This window comes from Gallinula chloropus, assembly GCF_964237585.1.
Source record: "Gallinula chloropus genome assembly, chromosome: 7".
NCBI classification, from domain to species: Eukaryota; Metazoa; Chordata; class Aves; order Gruiformes; family Rallidae; genus Gallinula; species Gallinula chloropus.
Genome location: NC_140092.1, coordinates 23,535,651 through 23,560,509, shown reverse-complemented (window position 1 = coordinate 23,560,509; position 24,859 = coordinate 23,535,651). Strand labels below are relative to the sequence as shown.

The 24,859-nt window shown below is 43.0% G+C and overlaps 2 protein-coding genes across 2 annotated transcripts in view; one reads left to right on the top strand and one right to left on the bottom strand.

The window, feature by feature from the left end:
* ZFYVE28 (zinc finger FYVE-type containing 28) overlaps positions 1-20,870 on the bottom strand; it is a gene marked incomplete at both ends in the record, with an annotated part of 144,106 nt that extends 123,236 nt beyond the window's left edge. The window contains one exon of the mRNA XM_084266891.1: positions 20,832-20,870. Coding sequence (XP_084123017.1) covers positions 20,832-20,870 — 39 coding nt within the window. The remainder of the gene's footprint in view (positions 1-20,831) is intronic.
* Positions 20,871-24,597: 3,727 nt separating this feature from the next.
* CFAP99 (cilia and flagella associated protein 99) overlaps positions 24,598-24,859 on the top strand; it is a gene marked incomplete at both ends in the record, with an annotated part of 51,751 nt that continues 51,489 nt past the window's right edge. Inside the window, one exon of the mRNA XM_084266853.1 lies at positions 24,598-24,717. Coding sequence (XP_084122979.1) covers positions 24,598-24,717 — 120 coding nt within the window. The remainder of the gene's footprint in view (positions 24,718-24,859) is intronic.

The window sequence follows — 24,859 nt, the reverse complement described above, 5'->3', positions numbered from 1 at the left end:
ACTGGATGCAGTGCTCCAGCTGAGGACTCACAAGAGGAGCAGAGGGGAAGCATCACCTCCCTTGAGCTGCTGGTCACATTCATTGTTTACCCAGTTCTTTTGTGCACTGTTTAAACAATGCAGTATACAGATTATCTGTGTACTAAAAGACCTGAATCTAATTCCCTGCTATCTTTGCTACTTGTAGAGCACCCATCAGTACTCAAATCTGGCATTAGTACTCTTCAATGTGATGAATTCAGATGATGGAGGCAAACTTCTGCATTGCTCATATGACAAATTAAGTTCTCAGATATATCATATTGTTAATTCTAGCTCTCAGACTTCTTGCTTGAGCTTACCAATTCTTTACAAAATAATACTAGAAATATCAGTTAAAACTCAAACGTTGCTGATGTTCAGAGAAGTGAGACAGGGAGGATACAACAGGGTCTAATTCAGCCACTTTTCATAATCTGAATTATTCCTCAGAATGGTTACTTTACCCTCAAGATTTACAAATTTAATACATGAGGACAAAGTAATGTAAAATATTGAAATCAAGACAACCTCGAGTCACTTAGTTTTTATGAAAAGGCCTAAATTGTGCAGGTCTTGAGCTGGCCATGTCTGAAAGTGTGCTTTATGTGACATCCATCTACACAGATGATTATCAAAAAGGTAAATGCAATACATTAGTAGACCCTTGCTAGCTTTAACTAAACTGGCACAGGCAATGAAAAATCAATATACTGAGGACTAGCAACCCCAGGAGAAGCCCCCCCAAAATTCTTGTAATTAATTTAACCCATATCAAATCAAGATTCATGCTATAATGTAAGACATACTACAAAGATCCCTTTGCTCTGGCTGAGAGACGCAATCAAGAGTATGCTCAATGGGGCCTGACAATCCTAACTATCTTTCTCCAAAAAAAGCTACTTTGCCAAGTTCCTGGTATTGTGAAGAATCTGTTGCAAACCATTTTAATTTAATGATCAAGCAGCTAATCCTAGAAAGCATTTCCAGGCACATGAACACCAAGGAAGTCACCAGGAGTAGTCAGCATGGATTCATTAAGGGGAAGCGATGCTTAACCAACCTGATGAACTCCTACAATGAAGCAACAAGCCTGATCATAAGGGGAGACCAGTGGATATTGTCTAACTGGTCTTCAGTAGGGCCTCTGACACTGACTTCAATAAGATACTTAAAAACAAGCTGCCAACGCACAGCCAGGATGAGCAGACAGCGAGGTTGACTGAAAACTGGCTGAGCAGCTGGGCCCAGAGAGCGATTATCTGTACCACAGTCTAGTTAGAGGCCAGTAACTAGCAGTGTAACCCAGAGGTTAAAACTGTGCCCATGTCCTGTTTAGCATCTTCATTAATGGTCTGGATAACAGGGCAGAGTGTTTGCTGATGCCAAATAACCACAAAGAGTGGCTGATAGACCAGGAGGTTGTGCTGCAACCCACAGAAAATGGCCTGGAGGCCCTGACGGAGAGTAAGTTGGAATGTAAGCCAGAAACATGCCCTTGCAGCAAACTAAAAACAGTAGGGTGGGGTCAAGGTATTGCCAGCAAGTCAAGGAAGGTCGTATCTCCCCTCTACTGAGCACCCATGAGTCCACACATGGAGTACTGCATCCAGTTCTGAGTTACAGAACATAGTATTATGTTTAAGATACAATATTCCAACCCTGGAAAGCTATGTTTCTTCCAATCATCCCATTAAACCAACAAGTTGCTTTAACAGAAGCAATTTTTTCCAGTCCTCAAATAAAAAATAAGCCACAAAAAGTGTGAATTTTCTGAGTCAGCAATTGGATTTCACCTTGAGGCAGTTGCTCAACAAACTGGCACCAACAAAAATTCCATTTACAGAAGCTGTGTGAAAGCACTCAAACCAAGTTGTGGCAAATCTTACTAAGAAAGCCCTTTTTAAAAATCCTTTCTTTTTATTCTTGGAAGCCATAATACCTTTAAAACAAAGATTCAGGACAGTTGACGCTCTTCTCATGAGATAAAACCCAAAAGTACCTCCTATTAAGAAAACACTACTACTTCAAATGCCGAGAGCAGATTCCTCAGCTCACTTCAGGAATTCCAAGAGGACTATTCACAGATGCCAGACTTGCAGGAACATGACTTACCCTGCTTAGGATTCAGAGAGAACAGGAGCAAAGAGCTCTTCTAGATGGCAAGTCACACTAAAAACTAGCTACAGATGCTACAGACTGTCTCCCACAGAAGTGTCTTTCACTTCCTTGATGTGGGAAGCAGACTAGCTTCCCTAGGCTAAAGTTAGCCTTTGAATAGCTTTGCAGTACCTCTTCTCTTAGGGAAAGGAGACAATATTCTTCTCTGTCTGCAACTTTCCCAAAGCCTACATAACTGCAAACGGTTTGTAAATGGGAATAACAGAAAAAGTCAATACAGTTTTGTTCTAAAGCTTTACTGGTTTAGGTAATCAGGGTGTTGGAGGTGTGTGCAGCACATAGGCATTAAATGTGAGGCTGGCAGAGGCAACAGCAATCCTGCCCCAGGCTCTCCTTGCATGCAAACATCTCTAAAGGAACTAGCTACAGAGGCTGAATTCTTGTCTTGCTGCTTCTTCAACTTACAAGTACCTTCTGCAAACCTCTACTGCAATAATTTGTAAGAATAGCTCTGGACTTCAGCTACTTCCTTTACAGAAGGAAGGCTGCAACCTCTTCAGGCCAAACTTTCTCTTTAGAAGCTTTTCTAGAAGTAGCATAAAGCCTGTGCGACTTCTTATGAAAAGAAAGCCCTTCAGGATGCTTCAAACAAATATATTGGAAGCCAAACCAGACCACAAACTAAATCAGCAAAATGCAACTATATTCAAAGTATCCAGAGTCAAAGCTGCTGAGTAAAAAAAAAAAGCCACCACCAAAAAATCAGCTATTATTCCCACCAAAACTGATGATTCTTTATACTTACCATAAAAAAGCAGCAACAAAAAAAACCCCCACATCATGCAACCACACATAAACCTGGCAGTAAGACTTAGAATGAAACAACCAACACTTTTGCAAGATGGGTCCAATAAACAAGTATCAATCACAGAATATGAAGAGTTACCAGTCAAAACCAGCCCTCTGTCAATAAAGGATCCGGGGAAAAATAAGTCAGCCTTATTTATAATATTTTTGAAAAGAGAAGTTATATTCATTTTACTGCCTCATTCAATAGCTTTGGTTATTTTGTGTGTATTTAGGGTATCTCTCAGATCTTTGTCTTCTGCTTTTGGCCTGCGGCAATCTCGTTCAATACATAAGAAAGTGAAGGTTTTGATAGTGGTTTATTAATTCATTAATCCACAGGTTTGGAAATGCTCATTTCTCCAGTGTTACAGTGGAAGTGTACTAACAAGTTACAAGAAATGTAAAGTCCTAGAAAAAGTGTATTTCTGGTACTGATATAAGCATGCATCTACCAAATAAAATGTTAAAAATTAAATATTATTCATATTAGTACTACAACATAAAATTTCCCTTAGAATACTTCAGGAATGAGCCAAAGACCACCTCATAGAAGAGTAGAGAACACTAACAACCAAGATCAGAAGCCAAAAATCCCTGTTTTACCAAGATGAGGCAGTCAGAAGGATTCAAAGAAGCTGAGAAAGACACAGGGGGAAAACACACCCAAAGCATAGATTTTTAAGCTTCAAAATGACAGTAAGTTAATTAACTATTGTGACATTAATATCTTCCATTAAGGACAGAAGTCAGTTCAATGCCCTTCTACCACAAGAGCGGTCTAATGAAAACAGAACCACCACCTCTTTATCTCACTGAAAGTCTTCATGCTGACCCACGATTGTCTTATTAACAAATTAAAGGAACACAACCTAGATAAAGTTGCCCTGAGATAAAGCCTGTTTAAGTTCTTGTGCAACTTTAAGTACACACTACTTGCTGGTAACACCTCAGCACGTTTCAAGTGCTGCCACAGGTCTGGTTCTATACCACTTCAAAAATGAAATGTGGATATAGTCAACTCATACATGACTTGGATTAAGGCATGAAAAATGTTTTGGAAAGCAGGAAAAGATTTTACATTTGAATAAACTGACTCAATTTCACTGATGAACTTTGATGATTTGCTGTTGCCAAAAGATTAATCCCATTTCTCTTAATTCTTCTCTTCCCACAGTCTTGCATACCTGGCTGGGTACTACTTGATTCTTGTAGAAGACCACAGCTCACACTGCTTGACTGTTTTCTTCTTGTCCAACTCAGCTCAGAAAGGCCTTGTCCAACAAATGCTGAAGTCAAAGCTGGGGAAGCAGTAGAACCAAAGCAGAGGGTGAGAAATGACCATAGCCCACTGCAAAACTGGGTCAACTGCATCATCACATCAAATTCACTGTCTTAACAGACATGATCCAAAAAAAAAAAATAATAGGATAATACACTTCAAAACTGTGAATTGTAAAGTACCATTTCTGATGAATGAGGAATGCAAAGCATCAGCTAATTACAACATATCAGTTGAATATAAGTAAAAAAAAAAAAAACCAAGATCACATCCCAAATACCACAGGTGGGCGTTCTGGTACATACCACAATCTTGCTTAGTTGAAGACCTGCCTTCCAAGCTTTATAGATGACCTACAACTCAAACAAGACAAGGACCAGAAAAGAAACATGAATAGGGGGTTTCAAATAACACTTCTCTTTTTTTTAAGAGATCATTTATGGTGGGGAGTTAAGAAAACACCCAAAAGCACACAAACCCCACAAACACCACCATTATGCTATAGAAAAAGTTAGGAAACAGGTTTCTTTTCCATGTCATTTTAGGATTAGGAGAGGAAGAAACTAGAATAATTCCCACCAAAAAAATTGATTAGCATAGAGTTGGAAGGGAGCTAATTGCAAAGAAAGAACAACAGACAGTCCAGAGATGGCGTAAACCATTTTGCTGCATTTGAAGAACAGGCCAGCAATGAGCCCTTGTACCAAAGGCAGCCAAGAGCATCCTGGTGTGCATAAGAGAGAGCTGTCAGTGCTGATGAGACATATGGCATGCTGGGTCCAGCCCTGGACTTCCCCGTACAAGGCAGGAATGAAAATACTGGAGAATCACCTCAGAACATTTCCCATACTGGGACAGACATAGCTGCAGTTATTTAGCCTGGAGAAGGCTTAGAGTGGACCTTAACACTCTGTAAGTATCTGATAGGAGGGTGGAAAGATGACTAAGCCAGGCTTGTCTTAATGACAAGTGAGAACTAAAGAGGTAGGGGATATGAATTGAAATACAGGAAATTCCATCTGAACATCAGGAAATACTTTTTCACTGCAAAGATGACTGAGCAGCAGCACAGGTTGCCCAGAGAATTTGTGGGGTTCCAATCCTTGGAAGCATTCAAAACCTGACTAGACATGCTCCTGAGAAACCAGGATGGACTAGACAGCCTCCACAAGTCTCTTGCACCCTCATCTTTTCTACAGTTGCCATTTTTCACACAGCTGCAAATCTGTGATACACAGAAAGCATCACACAGAGCCAGGCAATTCTACATGGACACAGCAGAGAACTCCAACTTTACTAGTTGTCATCAGTTATTACAACATTCTGAACAAATCACTTAAAAGATACAGAAGGAAAAAGAAGGCTTGACATGATCCTGGTAGACCCACAGTGCCACAGATTTAATAAGACATTATAAAATTACTGCTGTATGTTAAGAACAGCATTCACCTATGAAAGTAAATCACAAGATGTTCATGGCTCAGTTGTGCAGCCTTGAATGCCTTGGGACACGTTATTCTGCAACTTAGTGTGGCTCGAATTAAGGAAGGTCAGACTGTTCAACAGCAGATTAGAAGAAACCCAGATGTCTGCAAAAAAACCCCCAATGCATTGGAAATACGCTTGCCCACGCACTGTCCCAGCCTGACCTGAACCCATGTCCCAGCACGACACCAGTGATGTCCCAGCACGACACCAGTCATTAGTCTGCTGCTGAACGTGGAGCTCTCCAATGACTTGTAGGTTACCAAACCTTGGAAACTTGTGATCATAATGACAGTTCCACAGGGGAATACTTCTTAAGCTTTGCTCCCCAGTTTATTAAACAGCAGTACAACCTGCCTATCGTACAGAGCTAATTCTCACACAATTCCCACTGGACATGCTGTTCTTCCCAACCTGAACTGCAGAGTGCCTACAGCAAGTGCTGAGAGTTTTCTTTTCAGGAGAGGTATAGGAGGATAACACACACAAAAGGTCTACAACATGCTAATTAATTATTTTCCCTAAAGATCTACCATTGTACTTTGATGGACTTGCAGAGGATTATAATGCACCTGGATATTTAATTTACCTTTCTGGATATTCATAACACTAATCCATCACCAGAAATGTACAAAGCTCATTTAAATATTATTATGAGGCTGCAGAAGGTTCTCCAGCACTGGTTATTGACACTATCTATTCAATCCCCACATACTTCAGCAAATAACTCATTTTTTTCCTCAGAACTAATTTTGAAGGCAAGGTAAAATTGTACTTCCCCTAACACCTTTCTTTATCCAAAGAGAAAGGTTATACAAATAATAATAAAAAAATATATATATTCCACCATTAGAAAGTGTTCTAAGTGGAAAAAACATCTAGGAAGGCTGGCACTTTGATAACGTTGCCTTTTCCCTGCATCCATGATATGAAATACCCAATTGTTACACATGGAACTAATGGACTGCAGAGCAGGGAGACCATAGATATGGAAACATACACTGTAATATCATCAATGATGTTGGTCTTAAGTTGCTTAAATAACCACCCTAAAAGAAACTTCTGCTGCTTTAAGAGTAAAAATAGCACAGCTTTTGCCTCTTTTTGAGGCCACTCAACATCACTGCAAAGCACCCTCAATGCAGACAGTGCTTTACTCTTGCAGGGCAAGAATCAACAAAATAAAAGTACTTGTGCATCCCAGATCTTACTTTTCTACTTAGCACTGCAGTAATTTTATTTGCTAGCTTTCAAGTTAGCAAAGCACAGATAAAAAAAAACCCACAACTTATTCCAGTTAAAATTAAATTTAACAAGAATTTGTGCTTCTCCCTTTCAGGGTTTTTTTTTCCCCATCACATTCCAGTAAGCACAGTGAAAAATGTTATGTTATCTGACAATTCTGCCACTTAAAGGTATTCATTTTGAGCCAGCTAATGAAAATTAGAGGAAAGGTTTTCAAAAGCTTTGAATTTTTTTTTCCTATCTTCCAAGTAGTGTAAAATTAGCTGATCCTTCACTTCACCAGCTTCAAGCCCCGAATTATCAAGTTCTAGGTTTGACAATTCATATACTGAACTTGAAACAAAGAACAGATATGCCAGACACACAATAGAGCATTAACCAAATACCATCACAATTATTTTTATATATAACAGCTATCTCAAAGCATCAAGTAGTTAAAGAATGAAAACACTGTCTTCTACATAGCTCACTGTCCCACCTCACCACTTCTGCAGAGTTTTGCTACCAGTAAATGCTATCTGTGCCTTTGTCACTGCATACTTATTTGCATTAACATTTTTTATAAGGTCTGCCCCTTAACATCTCCTAAAAATAACTTCAGGTGAGCCTGTGTTACAAGTCAAGAATTGAATCAGAACTCCCAACTCTTAGTCCCAGGTGACTTCACTTGGGTTTCAGACTGCTCTTTGCGTTACAGGAAGAAGCATCTTTCACCCAAAAGAAAGTACAATAGAATCCATGGTAGTTGGACTAGCAAATACAACACAGGCACTAAAGACACAGCAGCTGCAACTCCAGAGTTGGTACAAAGTAATGTAAGAACAATGCTGCTACTGCAAGAGGAGTCTGTACTACCCTGCTCCCTCATTAAGGTGACAACTAACTCTGAAAAATTTATATAGACACAGCAAATAAGTTTCTAGCTGTGTTAGAAAGCTGATCAGTGTAGAACACGGCCAGATACCTTCCAATACTAACAGCAGGGAGTTCAGACAGGAGCACAAGGCCATAAGTTGAGGAATCAGCATGCACTAGCAGCATTTCAGCACTTTCTGTGCTGCCTTGGTTGACTTAATTTTTCTCCAGTGTTCAGAACATATGACTCCTGTCAAGAACCTGTGTACTCCACTTGTGAATTTTAACACACCTTCCTTTGCTCTGAAGAGATAGCTAGTACATGAATACATCTGATTCTATCTTACAGTACTTCACAGAAGATTTAGGTCATTGTAATAGAAAAGTTGCCTAATAAGCAGTAAAAGAAGGGAGTCATAAACAGTATATAACAGTTAGGTAACCAGAGACATATGGACTAACTGTAAAACAGACTCATATTCTATCACAAGATTTTGCACCAAAGAGGTCCAAAGGTTTAGTCATTACTGATAAAACGTTTATTTAGTGCTGTAAAACTTGTACCTATCACAGAAGCCAGGATTTAAGACACACTTCTAACTCCTATTTATTTTGTGACATTTATCACATCATCAACTTCATTTTACACAAACCAAATATAACATCTGGAAGTCAAGTACCCCACCTCGATGAAATGGCTTGCCTGCACTTTGCACTTAAGACTCATGGACAGCTATTGACACAGAAGACACGCTCTGCTCTCCATACTACAGAAGCAGAGAAGGGCTACAAAGATGATTGTAGCCTGGAGCATCTCCCCTGTGAGGAATGGCTGAGTGAGCTGGGACTGTTCAGCCTGGAGAGAAGGCAACTAAGGGGGGACCTTATTAATGTTTATAAATATCTTAAGTATGGGATGCAGGGTGAATCAGCCAGCCCCTTTTCAGTGTCTGTGGAGACAGGACAAGGGGCAATGGCTGCAAGTTGGAGCACAGGAAGTTCTGCACCAACATGGGGAAGAACTTTTACCCAGTGAGGGTGAGGGAGCCCTGGGACAGGCTGCCCAGGGGGTGTGGAGTCTCCTTCTCTGGAGAGATTCCAGCCCCGTCTGGACACCGACCTGTGCAGTATGAGCTGGGGAGCTGCTTTGGCAGGGGGGTTGGACCCAATGAGCTCTCGAGGTCCCTTCCAACCCCTACAATTCTATGATTTCAGTAGATGGAAACCATTTTTTTAGCCCCCACAGAAGCTTTGCATGTCAACACACCCCAGGGATTTTACCACAAGGGGGAGATGTTAAAGACAAGCAGCAGAACAGACTGGAGGCATGGTTAGACAGGCATTGGTTTAAACATGACTAATTAACAGTTGAAAATCACCATTACCTATCTCCCATATGTTCTCATTTGTAAGCAGGAGTTGGACAGTGAATCTTAACATATGGTAACATAAGTTGCACTCCAATCCTTGAATAACAAAGTACATACAATCTGGTCCACTGCTTCAGCTGTAGAATGTTACTGTAGTGCAACCTAAAATGAGAAATCCTCTCATATGAAGTGGTGGACAGGGAGAAACAGCATATGAAGAATAAAAAAACAAAACAATTAAGCTTTTTTTGGCTAGTTTAGCTATTGGCTTATATTTAAAGGCTCTGAATAACCTCATCTCAACTTCATGCCTCAGTCCCCCATTTGAAAGCTAGTAAGAACGACTGTTGGTATTTGAAAGATGCACAGATGATACACAAGTTTTGGACCACAGGCACACACAAATATATAGATATATATAGACAGAGAGAGAAATAACTATAAAAAGAGCTGGAACCAACCTCACAGTGTTTCATAGCTTGACCTGACTGATAACAAATGACTCTGGGCATAAGCAAAAATTTTGCTTAGCTTTCTTACATTAAGGTTAATGTTTCCAGGAAAAAGGTTGTCACCCATTAACTCTTCAGTAGCACTCATGAAGTATTATTTATGACAGTCTTACACAGTTTATCTTTTTTTAAGGAAAAAAAAAGAATATTCATGAGATACATTTTTTTTCTAAACTAATAAAAAAGCTTCTTAAGCACTGATAAGAGAGCTAAGTTTAAACAATGGACTGTCACTTTGTTTCACATGGGAAACAAAAGCAGCTAGGAACCTTCAATTTACCTACTTCTATCCATTAACATTAGAACAATACATTATATATATACACATACAGATTGATATACACATATCATTAAGAAATTAACAGAACATTTCCAACATCAAGTAAAAGATTAATGTTTCACAGTGAAAAGCATATAATGGCTTTTTAAAGATGTATTCTTTTTTAAGAAGTTGCATCCCGGTTCCACATCTAAAAATAATTTGAAGTTTAGAGGTAGGAGTTATTTTAACATTTACATATTGGTTTATCATCAGCTATACACAGCACTGTACTATCAAAGTGCCAAATAGTAACTCTCAAAAGTTCAATTGGAAAGGAAGAAATCAACTGACACAGATACAGCCTAAGGCTAAGGCTTTCTTAAAGAAACTTATTGTCCAAGGAAATACTGTGGCAAATTAATTGATAAAATATACCTTAAAAATATACCTTCTAGGAAGAAAAGTAGCAAAAAAAAAGCCTGCTGTCTTTCTCCTTCAGTAGATAGTTCCCACTGTCACCACTACTATCAGGTGTATAGTATTGGTCAAGTACCCCAAATGAAATCAGGAGGGCAAAGTATCTGTATCAAGCCTGAATTAAGCACATACAGTCCACCCCCCCCGCCCCCGCCAAAAAAAACCAACACCCCAAATCTAGGGGGAAGTAATGCCTTTGTTAGGGAAACAGAAGCTATTGCAAACAGCAAACAAAGCTTCTGGACAGAGTTATGATACAGCCTAAAGTGAAAAAATAGAACACTCCTAAACAATTAAAAAACAAAAACAACAGTTCTACTGGAAGTTGAGGACATTTGCTCTGGATATAATTTACATTCCTCCAATATACTCAAGTGCTTATACAAAACAATTACTAAAAAACTACCAAAATACAGTAATGCTACAAGCAACATTTCCAAAAAGCAGTTCCCAAAAACCATCATAATATCTGAAACCAGATTCTTCAACACCAACACATCAGTTCTGAAGACCACACTCAATAATCACTTCATTATAAAGAAAATACCAGCCAAGTTAACAATTACACCAAGAAACAGCTGTCAGTAAACAATATGTACTCTTTAAACACAAGGCACATCAAATAACCCACACTCTTCCAATTAATTGCTGCTGACCATGACATCACATTCTTAACACTAAATGTTATCCAAAACTTGTAACACAGTAGAGATGCACAGAAAGATCACTTCTTGAAAGAACCTACTGCTACTTGCAGCCTTCAAAACAGGCCTCCAAATCCCACCAAGCTCACCAGAAGCATACATACCAAAGAAACAGGTTCTAGAAAAAAAAAACCCACAAAGCTTTAATACCCCTTTACAACCACTCAACAGAGCCTATGCGTACTCTTAACAAGCATGCAATACATTTTGCCCATGGCACCACATGTCCTTACAGGATGTACACTCATACAACTACACAACCACTGTGTTCAAGGATGAACACTCACCCATCATCACCAAGGGACACAGAATAACCTAATTACCATTTCCACTTCACCTCTTGCATTTCACAGAGGACCCGCAAGTTTCCTTTACACACAAGGCAAAACAAATGGTGTGTTCAAGTTCTTTGACAGCTGTTTATATTTTTTCCTACTCCTTACATCATATTAACTCTTCCTTGTTCTATAAACGTTCCATCCTGCATCATAATGTGACATTGGTTCAAGACATTGTTGTAAGGCTGTCAAACTAGCTTGGATATACTGCTCAGATTTTATTAAAAAATACATTAAGAAAACTTTAAATAATATGTTCAAGAGTGCAGGCACTCTATATATCTGACTCTTGAAAATAAAGTAAAAACTGTCAGTGCTTTGAGAGAATTTGGAAGCTTTTTATGAAGAATGATTATAGGGCTGGAGCACCTCCCCTATGAAGAGAGGCTGAGGGAGCTGGGCTGGTTCAGCCTGGAGAAGAGAAGGCTGCGGGGGGACCTCATTGCAGCCTTCCCATCCCTGAAGGGAGCTTATAAGCAGGAGGGGATTCAACTTTTTAGAAGCAAAGACAATGGCAAGACAAGGGGGAATGAGTTAAAACTAAAGGAAGGAAGGGTTAGATTAGATATTAGGGGGAAGTTTTTTACAGAAAGAGTGGTGAGGTGCTGGAACAGGCTGCCCAGAGAGGTGGTGGATGCCCTGTCCCTGGAAGTGTTCAAGGCCAGGTTGGATGGGGCTCTGGGCAAACTTGTGTAGATCCAGGCCTGAGGCTGGTGGCCCTGCCCTGTGGCTCTATGACCCTTGGGGTCCCTTCCAACCCCTGCCATTCTATGATTCTGTGATTCTATGTTCTCATTTCTATGGGAAGAGCACACAAATTCCAGCAACTGGACAGCAAGGGGAAGCTTCTGCCAGGACACTGGTGCTTACGGAAGAACAATTAGAGAAAGGGGCACTGATATGAGAGCCCATACAAGTCCTAAAAAAATCTTCCTAGATGACAAGCATCCAAGATCCACTTTCAGAAAAAAAATCCAAGATCCCTTTCATGCTCAGCTCCCTTTACAGCACGAAGCAGTAACCTCAATAAAGCAGGTCTTTCAACATCTGATGAACCTCAGAATGTCAGGAAATGTCTCCTACATTAAAAGGTTCACAAAGGAAGGTGAGAATTGGAAGAATGCAAAGCAGAAATGCAGAACACCCTGAGCATCCGGTTAGTTTAGCTTCAACCACCTATAATTCTCTGAGATCAAAGTGCCAGTCAATGTCAGGAATTAACACACTCCAGCATAAGCATCACCCTGATTTAAATTAACCTGTGTCCCATCTGAAAACAAAGAGCAAACATTTTGAAAACCTAGAAGAGTAACCCTTCCTTTTTCCTACCTCAAACTGTTTTTCTCACTATTTTATGCCAAGCTTTTTCTTCCACTTTATCTTCTTCATCTGTCTCCTCTTCTGTGTCCCTTTTCCTCTGTTTGCTTTCCTTTTATTCATTCACCCAGCATGGTGTACACAGAACTGACATGATGCTCAATCTTACGTTATTCATTCTGAATGTCGAGCCAGTGTGGATAAAGGCCCTGCAAGAGAACAGCAGAATGAACTCATAGCCTAAGAAGAGCAAAGTAGAGGCAGTCCCTACACGACACTCTCGGAGGTCAGCTGTCCTTGCTGTAGATTGTTACACACTTCCATAGCCTGACTGCAGAATCCTATATCCTTCCGTAACTCAGTTCCTGTCAATCAGCTCTTTGAGGCATCTTGTTCCTAAACAGCTTTAACACTACAAGGAGGAAAAATGTAGAGGAATCAGAATAAGAACCATCATCAATGGCACCAGAAAGATCAGGAAGAGTTGACAGGCTAGAGGTCAGAGGAAATAATGCAGCAATTTTTTTTAAAAACTCCACTGATTACTAGGGAGACAAGAAGTAAAATCCCACACAGCCAGGATGTAATAAGTCAGACCCACATCATCAAAATAAACAAGAGCAAGACTTTCCAGTTAGAGCAGCAAGTTATTGTGAGACGGGAAGACTGTACCTTTAAGTTGTCCAAACAGTCTATTTCCTCCAAAATTCAGTATTTGCGATATCCTAAACCCTGACCTCTATAGAATGCATTACAACTCTTGTCACTCACCTGTTTCCAAACAGCAGGCAGCTGACACAGCCTGAGAGGAAACCCGTCTTCTATGACACTGACCCATCCATCAGACAGAGGTTAAGTGCTTTGCTTTAGCTGAGTTAGGGATATCTTGGCTTCATAGGACTCAACAGCTTTGGCTAGCACAGAATATAACTGTTCTCTTCCTGAACGCAAGTGGGGGGCATCTGGGTGTTACACCACTGATCCCCAGGTTGTAACTTTAGATACAATAAGGAGTTGAAATATTTTGGATTTTGCAAGATGAAAACCAAAAACTTATCTAAGAGCAGGCAAGTCAGGCTCAAATTTAGCAGCATCCTCCAGTAATCACACCAACACTGAGAAACTTGCTCTATCACCTGCCCTATGAAGGCTGGTAAGCCTTCAAACATGAGCCAAACACACACTCAGCCCTTAACTAATTTACTTTAAACATCATTATTTAAAAATAGTTTTACTGAATGAATTGGAATAAATATTGCTAGCACAACTGCCATGAAAGTAGATCATCATAACTATTAAAGCAGTTAAATGAAGCATGTCAAAAGTATTTGCAGTGTTTATTTTTCAATTAGTTCAGTAGCAAAATATTCTTCCACTGTCCAATGCAGAGGGTATTTTTGGCAGGTTTTTTGTTTTGATTTTGTTCTGTCATTCTTCTAAATAACCTAGGAATAGTGCATTGTGATATTCCAAAAGCAATGTTTTTTTTCACTTCTGATAAGTACCACCACGTGGGGAGAGGCAGGGAAGAGAATCTAAACATCCAAACCAAGCTTCCCAGAGAAAGCACAGAAGACAGCCTGCAGGACAAGGGACACGTTAAGGCCACACCAATGGGTGCTTGAGAGAGTTCATAAAGAAACTGCTTACCTCACTAGAATGAAACTCTGCTTTAATGACTACTGACTTCTCAGTGCTTATGGAGACCAGCAGTATAAATGAAGACTGATTAGACATTTTAAGGAAAAATGTTCATGAGCTATTAAATTATAAGGGTACAGTCTGCTACTCAGCAAACTCCTCTGCTGCAGACTGCTGTAAGTTAAAAGAAAGCTGGGGGGAAACATCAGTTTCTATTCATCTCATCTTCCACTCCCCTCAACCCCCGCCCCAGGCATCTGTTACAGGACACTGAGAAAGATATAACCACCAGACATCACACCAGGCTAGATGGACCTTTGATCTGATATACCATGACTCTGCTCACAGTAATCCACATAAAAAAGAATCTGCAAATTAAGTATGTCTCTCACATCAGAGGAATTAACAGCCAAGCACTTCTCTTAATAGACAACTGCAATAGTTACCTGCCTCCCTTTTTCAGATACAGGTTACAAAAAAATAAGATCAAAAAACAAATCAAGGCTGAGAAACAATATGACCACAAGTAATTACTTCCAGCCAGCTGCAGAGCTGGCTTAAAGCAGTGAGGAGTTATGAGCTTCCACACCCGTGTTCAAACCACTAGATGGTGCTTCTAAAATGAAGCGATTTGGAACGCACAACTCTGAGGCTGGGCAACCTGTCCTGAGGTACCAGCTGCCTTCCTCGGGACTGTCAGCGACAGCACCCCTCACCCTGGTTCGACAGACACAGCCCCCCATCAGACAGGAATAATTAAGCAGATAATTGAGCCCAAAGACCTGACCCTGAAAATAATGAAAATTTCCAGGCAGCCAGTAGCCCCTGTTACCCCAAGTAAGAAAACACTCCTCGTTCTTCTCTCTTTTGGAATTCATTAGGTGTTATCTAATGATAAATTTAGAGTAATGTAAATCTCGTTCACCAGCAGCTGTGCACAGAGGTTTTTATTACTGTATGGCACCAGCTAAAAGAAGCTTTACGCTACACAGCATTTACCTCTTCTTTCACTCTTCATTCAAGTAGTTTTCTGTAAGTCATTTTTCCCAAGACTCAAATTGATTCAGTTCTCTACTGTCAAGAGCAAACCCTTCACTTTTAAGACCTGAAATCACAGCTGAATCAAGATGCTAACCGCTTCCTACCTATCACTCTGTAAAATCACCCTTCCTTTTCGTTCACTCCCCCAAAACTCGTTTCAACAATTGCTTGGCTACTCCAGCAGCTTCACCCTTTTTAATTTCTGACCAAAATAATCCTCCCTCTTCCTGCATCTGATTTTACTGATCCAACTTTAACAATGCTATTTGCAGTGTTAAATAGTCAACCGTGTAATTTTTACTGTCTTCCATTCTCCTAAAGTTCAGGCTTGTATTAATCATTAGAGATCCCTCCCTCTTTTTCTACTCAAAACCATTTTTTTCCTACAAGCATGTTCCCTCTCTTCCTCAAAAATTTTTTTTCACTATTTCCTACTGTGTTTCCCATCTTTTACTTCGAGTCTGCTCTGCCACTGTGCATCTCTGACAACACTGCTAAGAAGGATTTACTGTATGCGCAGCCTTTTGAATTCAGTGCTCACCTAGGGCTTTTTAAAACATTTCTTGTGCAAAAGTAATGCAGAAACTCCTAGAGATAATTTTACTCTTCTTTTTTTTTTGCCATTGGCTCTCACTTTTCTACTTCAAGAGATTGCTCTTGATCCCCCAGGAATGCTCTCTTCCTCTTACTTGAATGGAATCTCCTTCCAAGATGCCCATTTACTACATTGTTTTAGAGCCTTTTTTAAAATTAGCATACCTATCTTTTGTTCAAAGTCCTTTAAGAACAATTATAAGCAACTATTATTACTATGTCTTACTTCCATAAAATGCAGTTTTGTAAGAAGGCCCTTAAGAAGTGAGAGAAAGGCACTGTGCAAACACAGAAACAAGCCTTCACCAAGTACCAGCCCTTCCATATATCCCTAAATGTTATTCCCAGAGAGCACCATTGCAGAAACGTGGCAACAAGCAGCAAGAACCTCTTGTCCTCAAGAGGTTATCTGCTAATCCAGCCACAGAAGGTAATGATCATATTAAAAAAGAAACCAATGAAGAGTATTTTAAAAAAATACCCAGGTAGATAACTACATTTCTCAGCATCTCCAAGCACTCTGGGGGAGAAGATACAGAACCTCCAAAGCATCAGTAAGCGTTCACTCCTAGCTACAAGTTCTGGCCACTTCCATCAGCCAATCTTCTCATCTACATGGGAGTTAGGCAGCTTTTTAGTTAAAGCAGACACTAAGGGTACCTCTGCACCTTGGTCAGTCTCAGAAGGGAGGGGCATCAAACACCAGACAAAACCTCCAGGCTTATGCAAGGCTTGTGAGCATCACTTAACTGAGACAACACAGTCACCAAGCTTTACCACCACTGACTTCGAATTTTGTGGAAATTATAGGAACATAAAGAATTCCTCAGCGTTTACAAGAAGGTGGTTGCGTTCTTTCACTATGTAAAAAAACCTCAGAGCACAAAATTAGGTTAGTGAATGCACAGCTGAAATAAAAACAACAAGGCAAGGTCTCCAAAAAACCTATTCCTCAGCTTCTGTTCCCTAAGTAAAAATTTGTTCAGATTCATAGATGTAAACACAAAATAAGCAGTATTTAAAAAAAAAAAAGCTAAAATTAAACATACAATGAAGATGTTTCACTCTTATGCTGAACAGATTAAAAACATATTGAATTTGTGGTTAGAGAGACACCCACACACACACATCCCACCAAACAATCCTTAAATTTGAGCTCAGAAGAGCCACCCCAGTGAGCTAGCTACCCATACGATGCTCTGGGTTTAAGCAGCAATATTCAGAACAATTATTCCAAATACTTTAGATATCAAAAGCATTTTAAAACTCTGCACAACCAGTCCAGTTCTGTATTTTTGCTGGATGCTCAGATCTGCCCAGGAGCGTGTTCTGACCTGACACCTGTGGAATGCTCCGGCAGCAGAAGGTACAAGGTAAGAAATTCCCTGAAGTGACAGAAAATATTTCTATTACATCCCTAAATACAGACAAATATTTTGATTTAGAAGGGATCACCCCTTGGCTCAGAAAGGTGGTGGTGCCTGGGAAGTCTGCAGTGTCCTGAGGAGTTCAAACAGTAACTACTGTTCCACCAGTGTGCTGCAGTTCAAGAACACTATTGCTTCAAATCACTCATCTGCATTTTCTTCTGGTTCAAAAGCAAACTCAAGCTTCCCCCCTCCCAACTCAAAAAAAAAAAACCAACCAAAAAAAACCCCAAACAACAAACAGTGCACTGAATCTGCAGTCCCCAGCAGAAAACAAATCAGACAGCGTTTAAATAAAAAAAAAGCAAACAATCCATGTGGCACAGGAGGCCAGAAACAGGAATCTCATCTCTGCTCCATCCCCAATACAATAATTAGAATTTCGCCTCCTACCAGCTACACAGATCACGTCACTGCTATTTGTTTCATTCTCTGGTTACCTCTACCAGTGACATTTGATCTGAGTTATTAAAATCTGGTATATCAGCATACCTGAAGATAGAGCTGGACAGGAAGAGCACTGACTGCACAAGGACCTAGGAAGGTGGTCCTGTTCTCATGACATGCTCACGACATTAGTTAAGACTTTCCACTTCCTACACCCACGTTTTCTCTCCCATCCTTGGCTTGTTCCAACAGAGAAGCAGCAGTTACCAAGTACATATGTCTGCCTGGATGCAGGTCCCTGCATCTTACAGTAACTTGATTATCCTGATAGTTTTGTAATTCCACCTTGTTAAGCAATATCTGTTCCATTCCATTTCCTTGTCTCCCCTATTTACAAGGATTTAAATGAATTAATTTACATATTTTGAGGTTGGGGTTTTTTAGGAGGAATTATGAAATGGTTCCCCTGGGATTAAGCTAAACCATGCATTCAGGTTTCTGAACAGGCTGCGCTGTGAATTTGCTGCACTCTGATATCATCCCCCTCTTGCCTTCAAAAGTACCTCTGAATGGCAATCAAAGCTGGAGGCCAAATGCCAGAACCATCAGAATCGGACGCCATGCAGAAGTCCTATTGTACAGTAGCAGGATCCAGAACGCCTCAGCAGCAGCAGCATTCCCCATCACTGGCAGTAGCAAAATCTAACTGATAGAAACGCACCTGGCATCAAAGTATCTAACAGAGGATTACAGCTAAGCAATGCATGTCACTAGTGGCAACAGCCCTCACCAGAACAAGTATTTTTTAAAAGTCACCTTCAAAATATGCCATATTCAAAGCCATTTAAAAAAGACTGGAACCCACTAACCTCATGAGAAGAAAGCCTAAGGATTCCTTGACAAAACAGAAAAGAGTATAACCAACTTAGCCTCTAAATGTGAGCTCCTCCATCTTACTTCCTACAAAAACTGCTATTCAAACCTCTGTATATTGGATTCTATTACCCATACCAATTCAACAGACACATCAGCAAAAAGCCGCTTGTTTCTGAAGGAACAGGCATTATTGTGATTCGACAGTAGCCCTCTCCAAATGCAAATATAAAAACGATCTATCAAGCTACTGAAACTAACTAAAACTATTTGCAACACGTAAATACACAGCAAAAAGGACACAGTGCTGATTTTAAGCCAACAGCAAGAGATGTTCCTGATTTAGTAGGCCCAGCATCATGCGACAGGCTTGGAAAGTTCCTTCCCCACAGCAAAGTCCCACAGATACAAGCATGCCCTGTTTGATACAGCCCTTGGATGCTGAACATACAGAATACAACAAAGGAACAGAATATTAACATGTAAGTTTTATGATAAAAAGATGAAGTGTCCACTAAAATAAAAATTCATGCGAAAGCCAATTAGTTTTGATAAAAAATAGTGACAAAATCTGTATTTGCAATAATTCCTTCTGCATTTACATTACCAATACTTCTTTTTGGTTTGTTAAATGCTTCCCTCTTGGCTTCCAATAAACTTCACTATTTGTTTATGTTTAATACCAAGGACCAACTATCTGCAACTCGTTACTGCACTTTCAGGTACCTAATCTATAAATTATTTCCTTCCAGCTGTTAGCAGTGACATCAGACAAGTACGTGTTCTTCAGCAGCGCTCACCGGGGCTACGACCAAATCCTTCAAGCCGGCACAAAGCTAAACTTTTATTCTGCAGTATCACCTCGACTTCCCCACCCCACCCCCAAACCTCAGCATACTGGCTGTGATTCAGGCAGCAGTACCGCCTGCGTGGAAGACTCGCAGGAATCAGGCTGAACACGGGTCCTCACCTTAAAACATCAGAAAAACAGGAAAGGTGGCAGCGACAGACAGGGACAGCAATTAAGTCAAGTACTTCATGAAGTGAGTAGCTCTGCTGACCACTGTACTGCTTGGACGACAACAAGGATGCTGAGGTTGGGCAAAACCAGCAGCGCCCTTCGCGCAGGACCCGAACACCACACGTGAGACAAGGGAACTCTCCAGACAGGTATTTCACTCGTGCCAGGAAACGCCAGTTCCCTTAGGGAGCGAGCTGTGATCCCTGGATTCCTTCCAAGGACGTAAAAGCGCGAAGGGCAGAAAACACACCTCGACAGGGGACCGCTCAACGAGTCCTTTTCACTTCAAAAGTTCTCAGCGCAGCAGACGGCGAGAGCGGCGGGACAGGAGCACCCACACCGCGTCCCCCCGGGCCCGGGCGACACGCGAGCCACGCAAAGCAGCGCCAGGAGCGCAGCCCCGAAGCGCTACCCCCGGCAGAGGTCAGGCAGAGCCGCCTCCGAGCCGCGGCGCCCGCCGGCAGACCCGCAGCCCCTCCGCAAGCTCCCCGATGCCGGCATCCCCCCGGCAGCGCCATCAGAGCAGGGGAGAGACCCCTGCCCGCTCCGGGCCGCACTCTCCTCAGGTCCGACCGGCACCACAGCACACGCTCTGCTTTGTCATCTCCCCCACCCCCCCCACCCCGCAGCGGGAGAGTCGCTCCGCGCACGCCGGGGAGAGCCGCGCGTCCGCTCCTCCGGCGCCTCGCTCACCCCAGCCCCGCTCGCCTTCCCCCACGCAGACTGCGGACCGCGTCCAGCAGGAGCGTTCCGAGAGCGAGCGGACCTACCCCCGCTCCGCGCCGACCCCACGCCACCTCCGCGGCGGCGGCTGCCGGCTGAGGCACCGGCGCGGAACGACCCACGGCCGCCAGCGCCGCAGCCGCGCGGCCGGCGCCGCGTCCCCCCCCCGCGCCCCCCCGCCGCGCCTCAACTTCCCGAGCCCGGGGTGAGGGTGACCCCCGGGTGAGGCAAAGCGGAGGCGCCCCGGGTAGCAGCGGCGACCGCCCGGCGCCGACGGCTCCTCGCAACTTACCTTGGGTTTGTAGAGCCACTTTCGGAACCTGTTCATCATCACCGCGGCCGCCGCCACCCCGCCGCCGCCTGACGCCGCGCAGGGACTGCCGGCTCCCCGCCCGCGCCGCTCGGGGGACCGGGGCGAGCCCTGCCCCTCGCCGGGAGGCTCCGGGAGGCTCCGCCGGGTCGCCGATGCAACCGCAGCCGCCTCCTTCCTCTCCTCCTCCTCCTCCTCCTCCTCCTCCTCCTCCTCCTGCTGCTGCTTTCCCCCTCAGGGCAGAGGCCGCCAGCCACTGCGGACGCGCTGCCCTCAGCGCAGGGACCGGCCGCCGGCACGGAGGGTTACGCGCCTCCCTGACAGCCCCCAAAACATTGCGCGGCCGGCAGCAGCGCTCCCGGCGCATGCGCAGGAGCAGGCACACCTTCCCCCTCCCCGCTGGCTCCCGCGACCAATCGGGTGGGGGCCGGGGACGGCCCCCGGCGCACTCGCCCCGCCCGCTCGGCTGGTCATTTGCGTAACGCGAGAAGGGGGCGGAGAGACTACGTGTCCCAGCGTACCGCGCCCCGCGGGGCCAAGGGCCGTGGCCCGGCGGATGCCGGGACTTGTAGTCTCCCCGAGCAAGGCCGGGCGCGCTCGCTTCTGGTTAGCAAGGCTCTGCTCGTGACATCAGCCCCTACCCGAGTGCGTCGTGATCGGCTCGCTGATGTATAGCGGGCCGTGACCACAAAAACTGAGGAGGGGCGGCACGAGTTGCGTGGCAACGGCGGCAAACAATCGCCGCCATCTTTTTCCCCGCCCGGGTAGTTCTTTGCGCGCCATCGGGCCGTTCCGCCACGCGAGGGCTGGCGCGCGGGAGAACTACAGCTCCCAGCAGCCCCTGCGCCCCATAGCAACCGCGCCGAGCCGGGCCGCGACGCCGGCGGCTGTAGTGGAGGGGGGGTCTCTGCGGCTGGAGGGGTCCCCCCGACGCTGAGAGAGGGGCGCAGGGCTCCGGCGGGGACGCAGGCGGTCGCCTGGGCTGGCGGAGCCAGTCAGGTACGGGCCCGGGCAGCGCCGTGCCGAGGGGCCGCTCGTGGGGGCGGGGGCCGCTGCGCGCTGGCGGGTGTTGCGGGGAGGTGGGGCCCCCGAGCCCGCACGGGCGTCATGGGCCGCCGGGCAGCTGGAGCTGCGGCTCCAGAGCCAGACCCCGCTGGAACGCTCGAAGGGCGCAAGTGCTAGGTACCCTGGGCGGGCTTGTAACTGCTTGTCTCGTTTATTAGGTGCCTATAAGCGCAGCAGTAAAGATCAAGGGGTCCGTGTGGTGCTGCAGACAGAGCGCTTGGGGTCTATTAACTGCCGGGGTTCCGGGCAGGGAGCCCGCCCTGGCGTCCTCTGGCTTGCCTGTCTGCTGAACGGGATAAAGCTGCTTTGCAGAAGGTTTTCTACACTGAGTATTTAATTGGCAAGTTCCACAAGACATTGGGCTAAAAAATGCCGTGTGGAGTAAAGCACATGTAGTAGGTATAGAAAGCATTGCGATGTATGCGAACTAGAAACAGACATAGGACCCAGGCTACAGCTGCTCAGGGTGAGTGGTTTCCATCTGATGCTTTGCTGCCTTAATGGAAGGACCTGCTGAAAAGAGAACCTGCGCCCAGAACTCCTCTCTGCTGTGCTCAGGCGACAGTCAGCGATGTGGAAAAGTCCGGGGTAAATGGGAATGGCAGGATGTAGCCACTGGTACCTTGTGTTTAGTGGCTCTTTTTTTCTAACACACAGCTGAGAGAAACACCTATTCCATTTTTAGCAGTAGCTACTTGATCTGACTGAAATCTGCAGGGAGGCTTAGTTCAGCCCTCTTTTTAGAAGGAGGAAGTGCAATCGCAGTCTTTCTAGGCTAGGAATGTAGAAGCAAGTGTAAAACCTGAAGGAATCTTTTAGTCCCCACAATTGAAACTAGTCCTGACAGTTGTGGCCAATCTTATCCTATGCAATTGCTTTCAAAGTATCTCCAGGCTCTGTTGTAACATACAGCTTCTTACCTTCTTTAACTGAATTTCTGTGTCTGATAATGGAAGAAAATTTCTACCATTTTGTACACAGTATAAATTAATATAATTTTTATAATTTTCTCCTAAATAGTTCTGTGGAATTAAGGGTGCATGTCATAACAAAACAAAATTTATTCCTCATGTTTTATAACATAATAGAAGATAAGAATAGCAGTTTGTCTGAAAACAATCACAAGTGAAGTTCTTTCTATTAAGAACCTCTGTATGTCAGAGTTTTCAAGGCACTGCTGTATGTCTTAGCTTTCATATTCCAGGCTTTCGTTTCAGTGATTGTTATTTGGAGGGAAGGAGTGAATATCAGCATGTACAGAGCCTGAGAGCTCCAACTTATTTCTAATATGCCAGAAGAAAAAATATTTGTCCCTGGTAGAGCTGTTGGAGCCTGAATTATGATTCAGCCTGGATGAGTACAGAGGTATTTTTCTCTCTCTTATCCAAAATCCGTTGTGAGTGTAAGAAGCTTGGCAGGTACAGAGATACAGATCATGATTCTCAGAGGAGCGGAGAAACAGTGATTCCCCTGTGCCAGAGACACAGTAGCACCTCTTTTTTAATTTGCCATTACAAATGGCAAATCGAGCCCTGTTTTGCAGGGCATTTTGTTTTTATTGGACATTTTGTCTTGATCATACCAGGTTGCATAAGCACAGACAAACTCTTTTTTTTTTCCCAGTGTTTTGAGATTAGTGATTAAAAGTGCTATTTAGGCCATTATTATTGAATATGGTAGTTCTGAGAGGCAAGGTACAAACCCACCATATCAGGAAATGTTACAATAGCCTTTTACAACTAGAAATTAATTCTCTTTACCACAGTGGGAATGAATCATCTTGATCAGGCATTCTTTCCCGACACTAGAATATGATGATATATAAAATGCAAGAATGATTTTAATATATATTTTTATTCTCCCCATGGAAAAGTACTTCTGTGCTCATTTTTTGCTAAGCCAGACTAATGGCTTGCAGCCCTGATTGTCACTGTCACTGGTCTTTCACACTCAATGATGTGTGCATGTGTATAAACAAATGAATTATTGTTCCTGTCGTGCAAACATTAAAATCCAGGTATCCAGCTCTGCAAACTCCCATGCATAGGAGTAAGACATCATTTGAAAGAGACACAATCCGGTCCCTTCACAAACAAAACATCAAGCATAGGAAGTAGCCAAGTGCTGTGCCTTCAGAAGCCTTGACAGATTGTTGATGTGTTGTGGTCGCTGCCCACTTTGCTGACCAGCGCTACCTTACTGCCTCCCGATATTCCCCACTCCTCTGTTCCTGTTCCTTTGCTGGTTTGGAAACATGAGCTCCTATTAACAATATGTGATAAGATTTCTGACTAAAAATTTGCTTTTGGTTGCATCTCACTGGGAAGAGCACTGTATTAAATAGGACCTGCACAGCACACATGCAAAAATCCATGCTTGTCTTTTTAATTATTTTCGTCAAATAAACTGGTGCAGAAACTATTTTAGGTATCATCCTAAGGATCTTTTGAGACATTTGCAGAATAAGAAATATGTAATTATGTCTTCTATTTTATTGATGTTTGTACTGTGTTCTCATTTCTCCTGTTAGCTGCTCCAAGTAACTCTGATTTCAAAAGCTTGACCTAAATGTTCTGTCTACATTACTGCAGTATATCTTCTCTATGAGCCTATCAACATACATTATGCTACAACCGAAGGAGGCATGAAAAATTAATGATTTACTATATTTATAGGATTCTCCATGGTGAAGATGGTCAGCCATGGAAAACATATTGCAATAATAGTCCAACAGCTTAACAAATTTAACCCTGAAAATCAGAGCGTGGAGGATTTCTTGAATGAATCAGCTAAGATGTTGCAGGTATATTTTTTTCAGTTAGTCTTACATATCTTACTGTGTTTTACTGGGTGATTTTAAAGATATCTTTTTGCTAACATGTTGTTGTAACTTTCATAGATTTTTCTTACAGTGACATTTTTCATTCATGACTGAAGTCCAGATT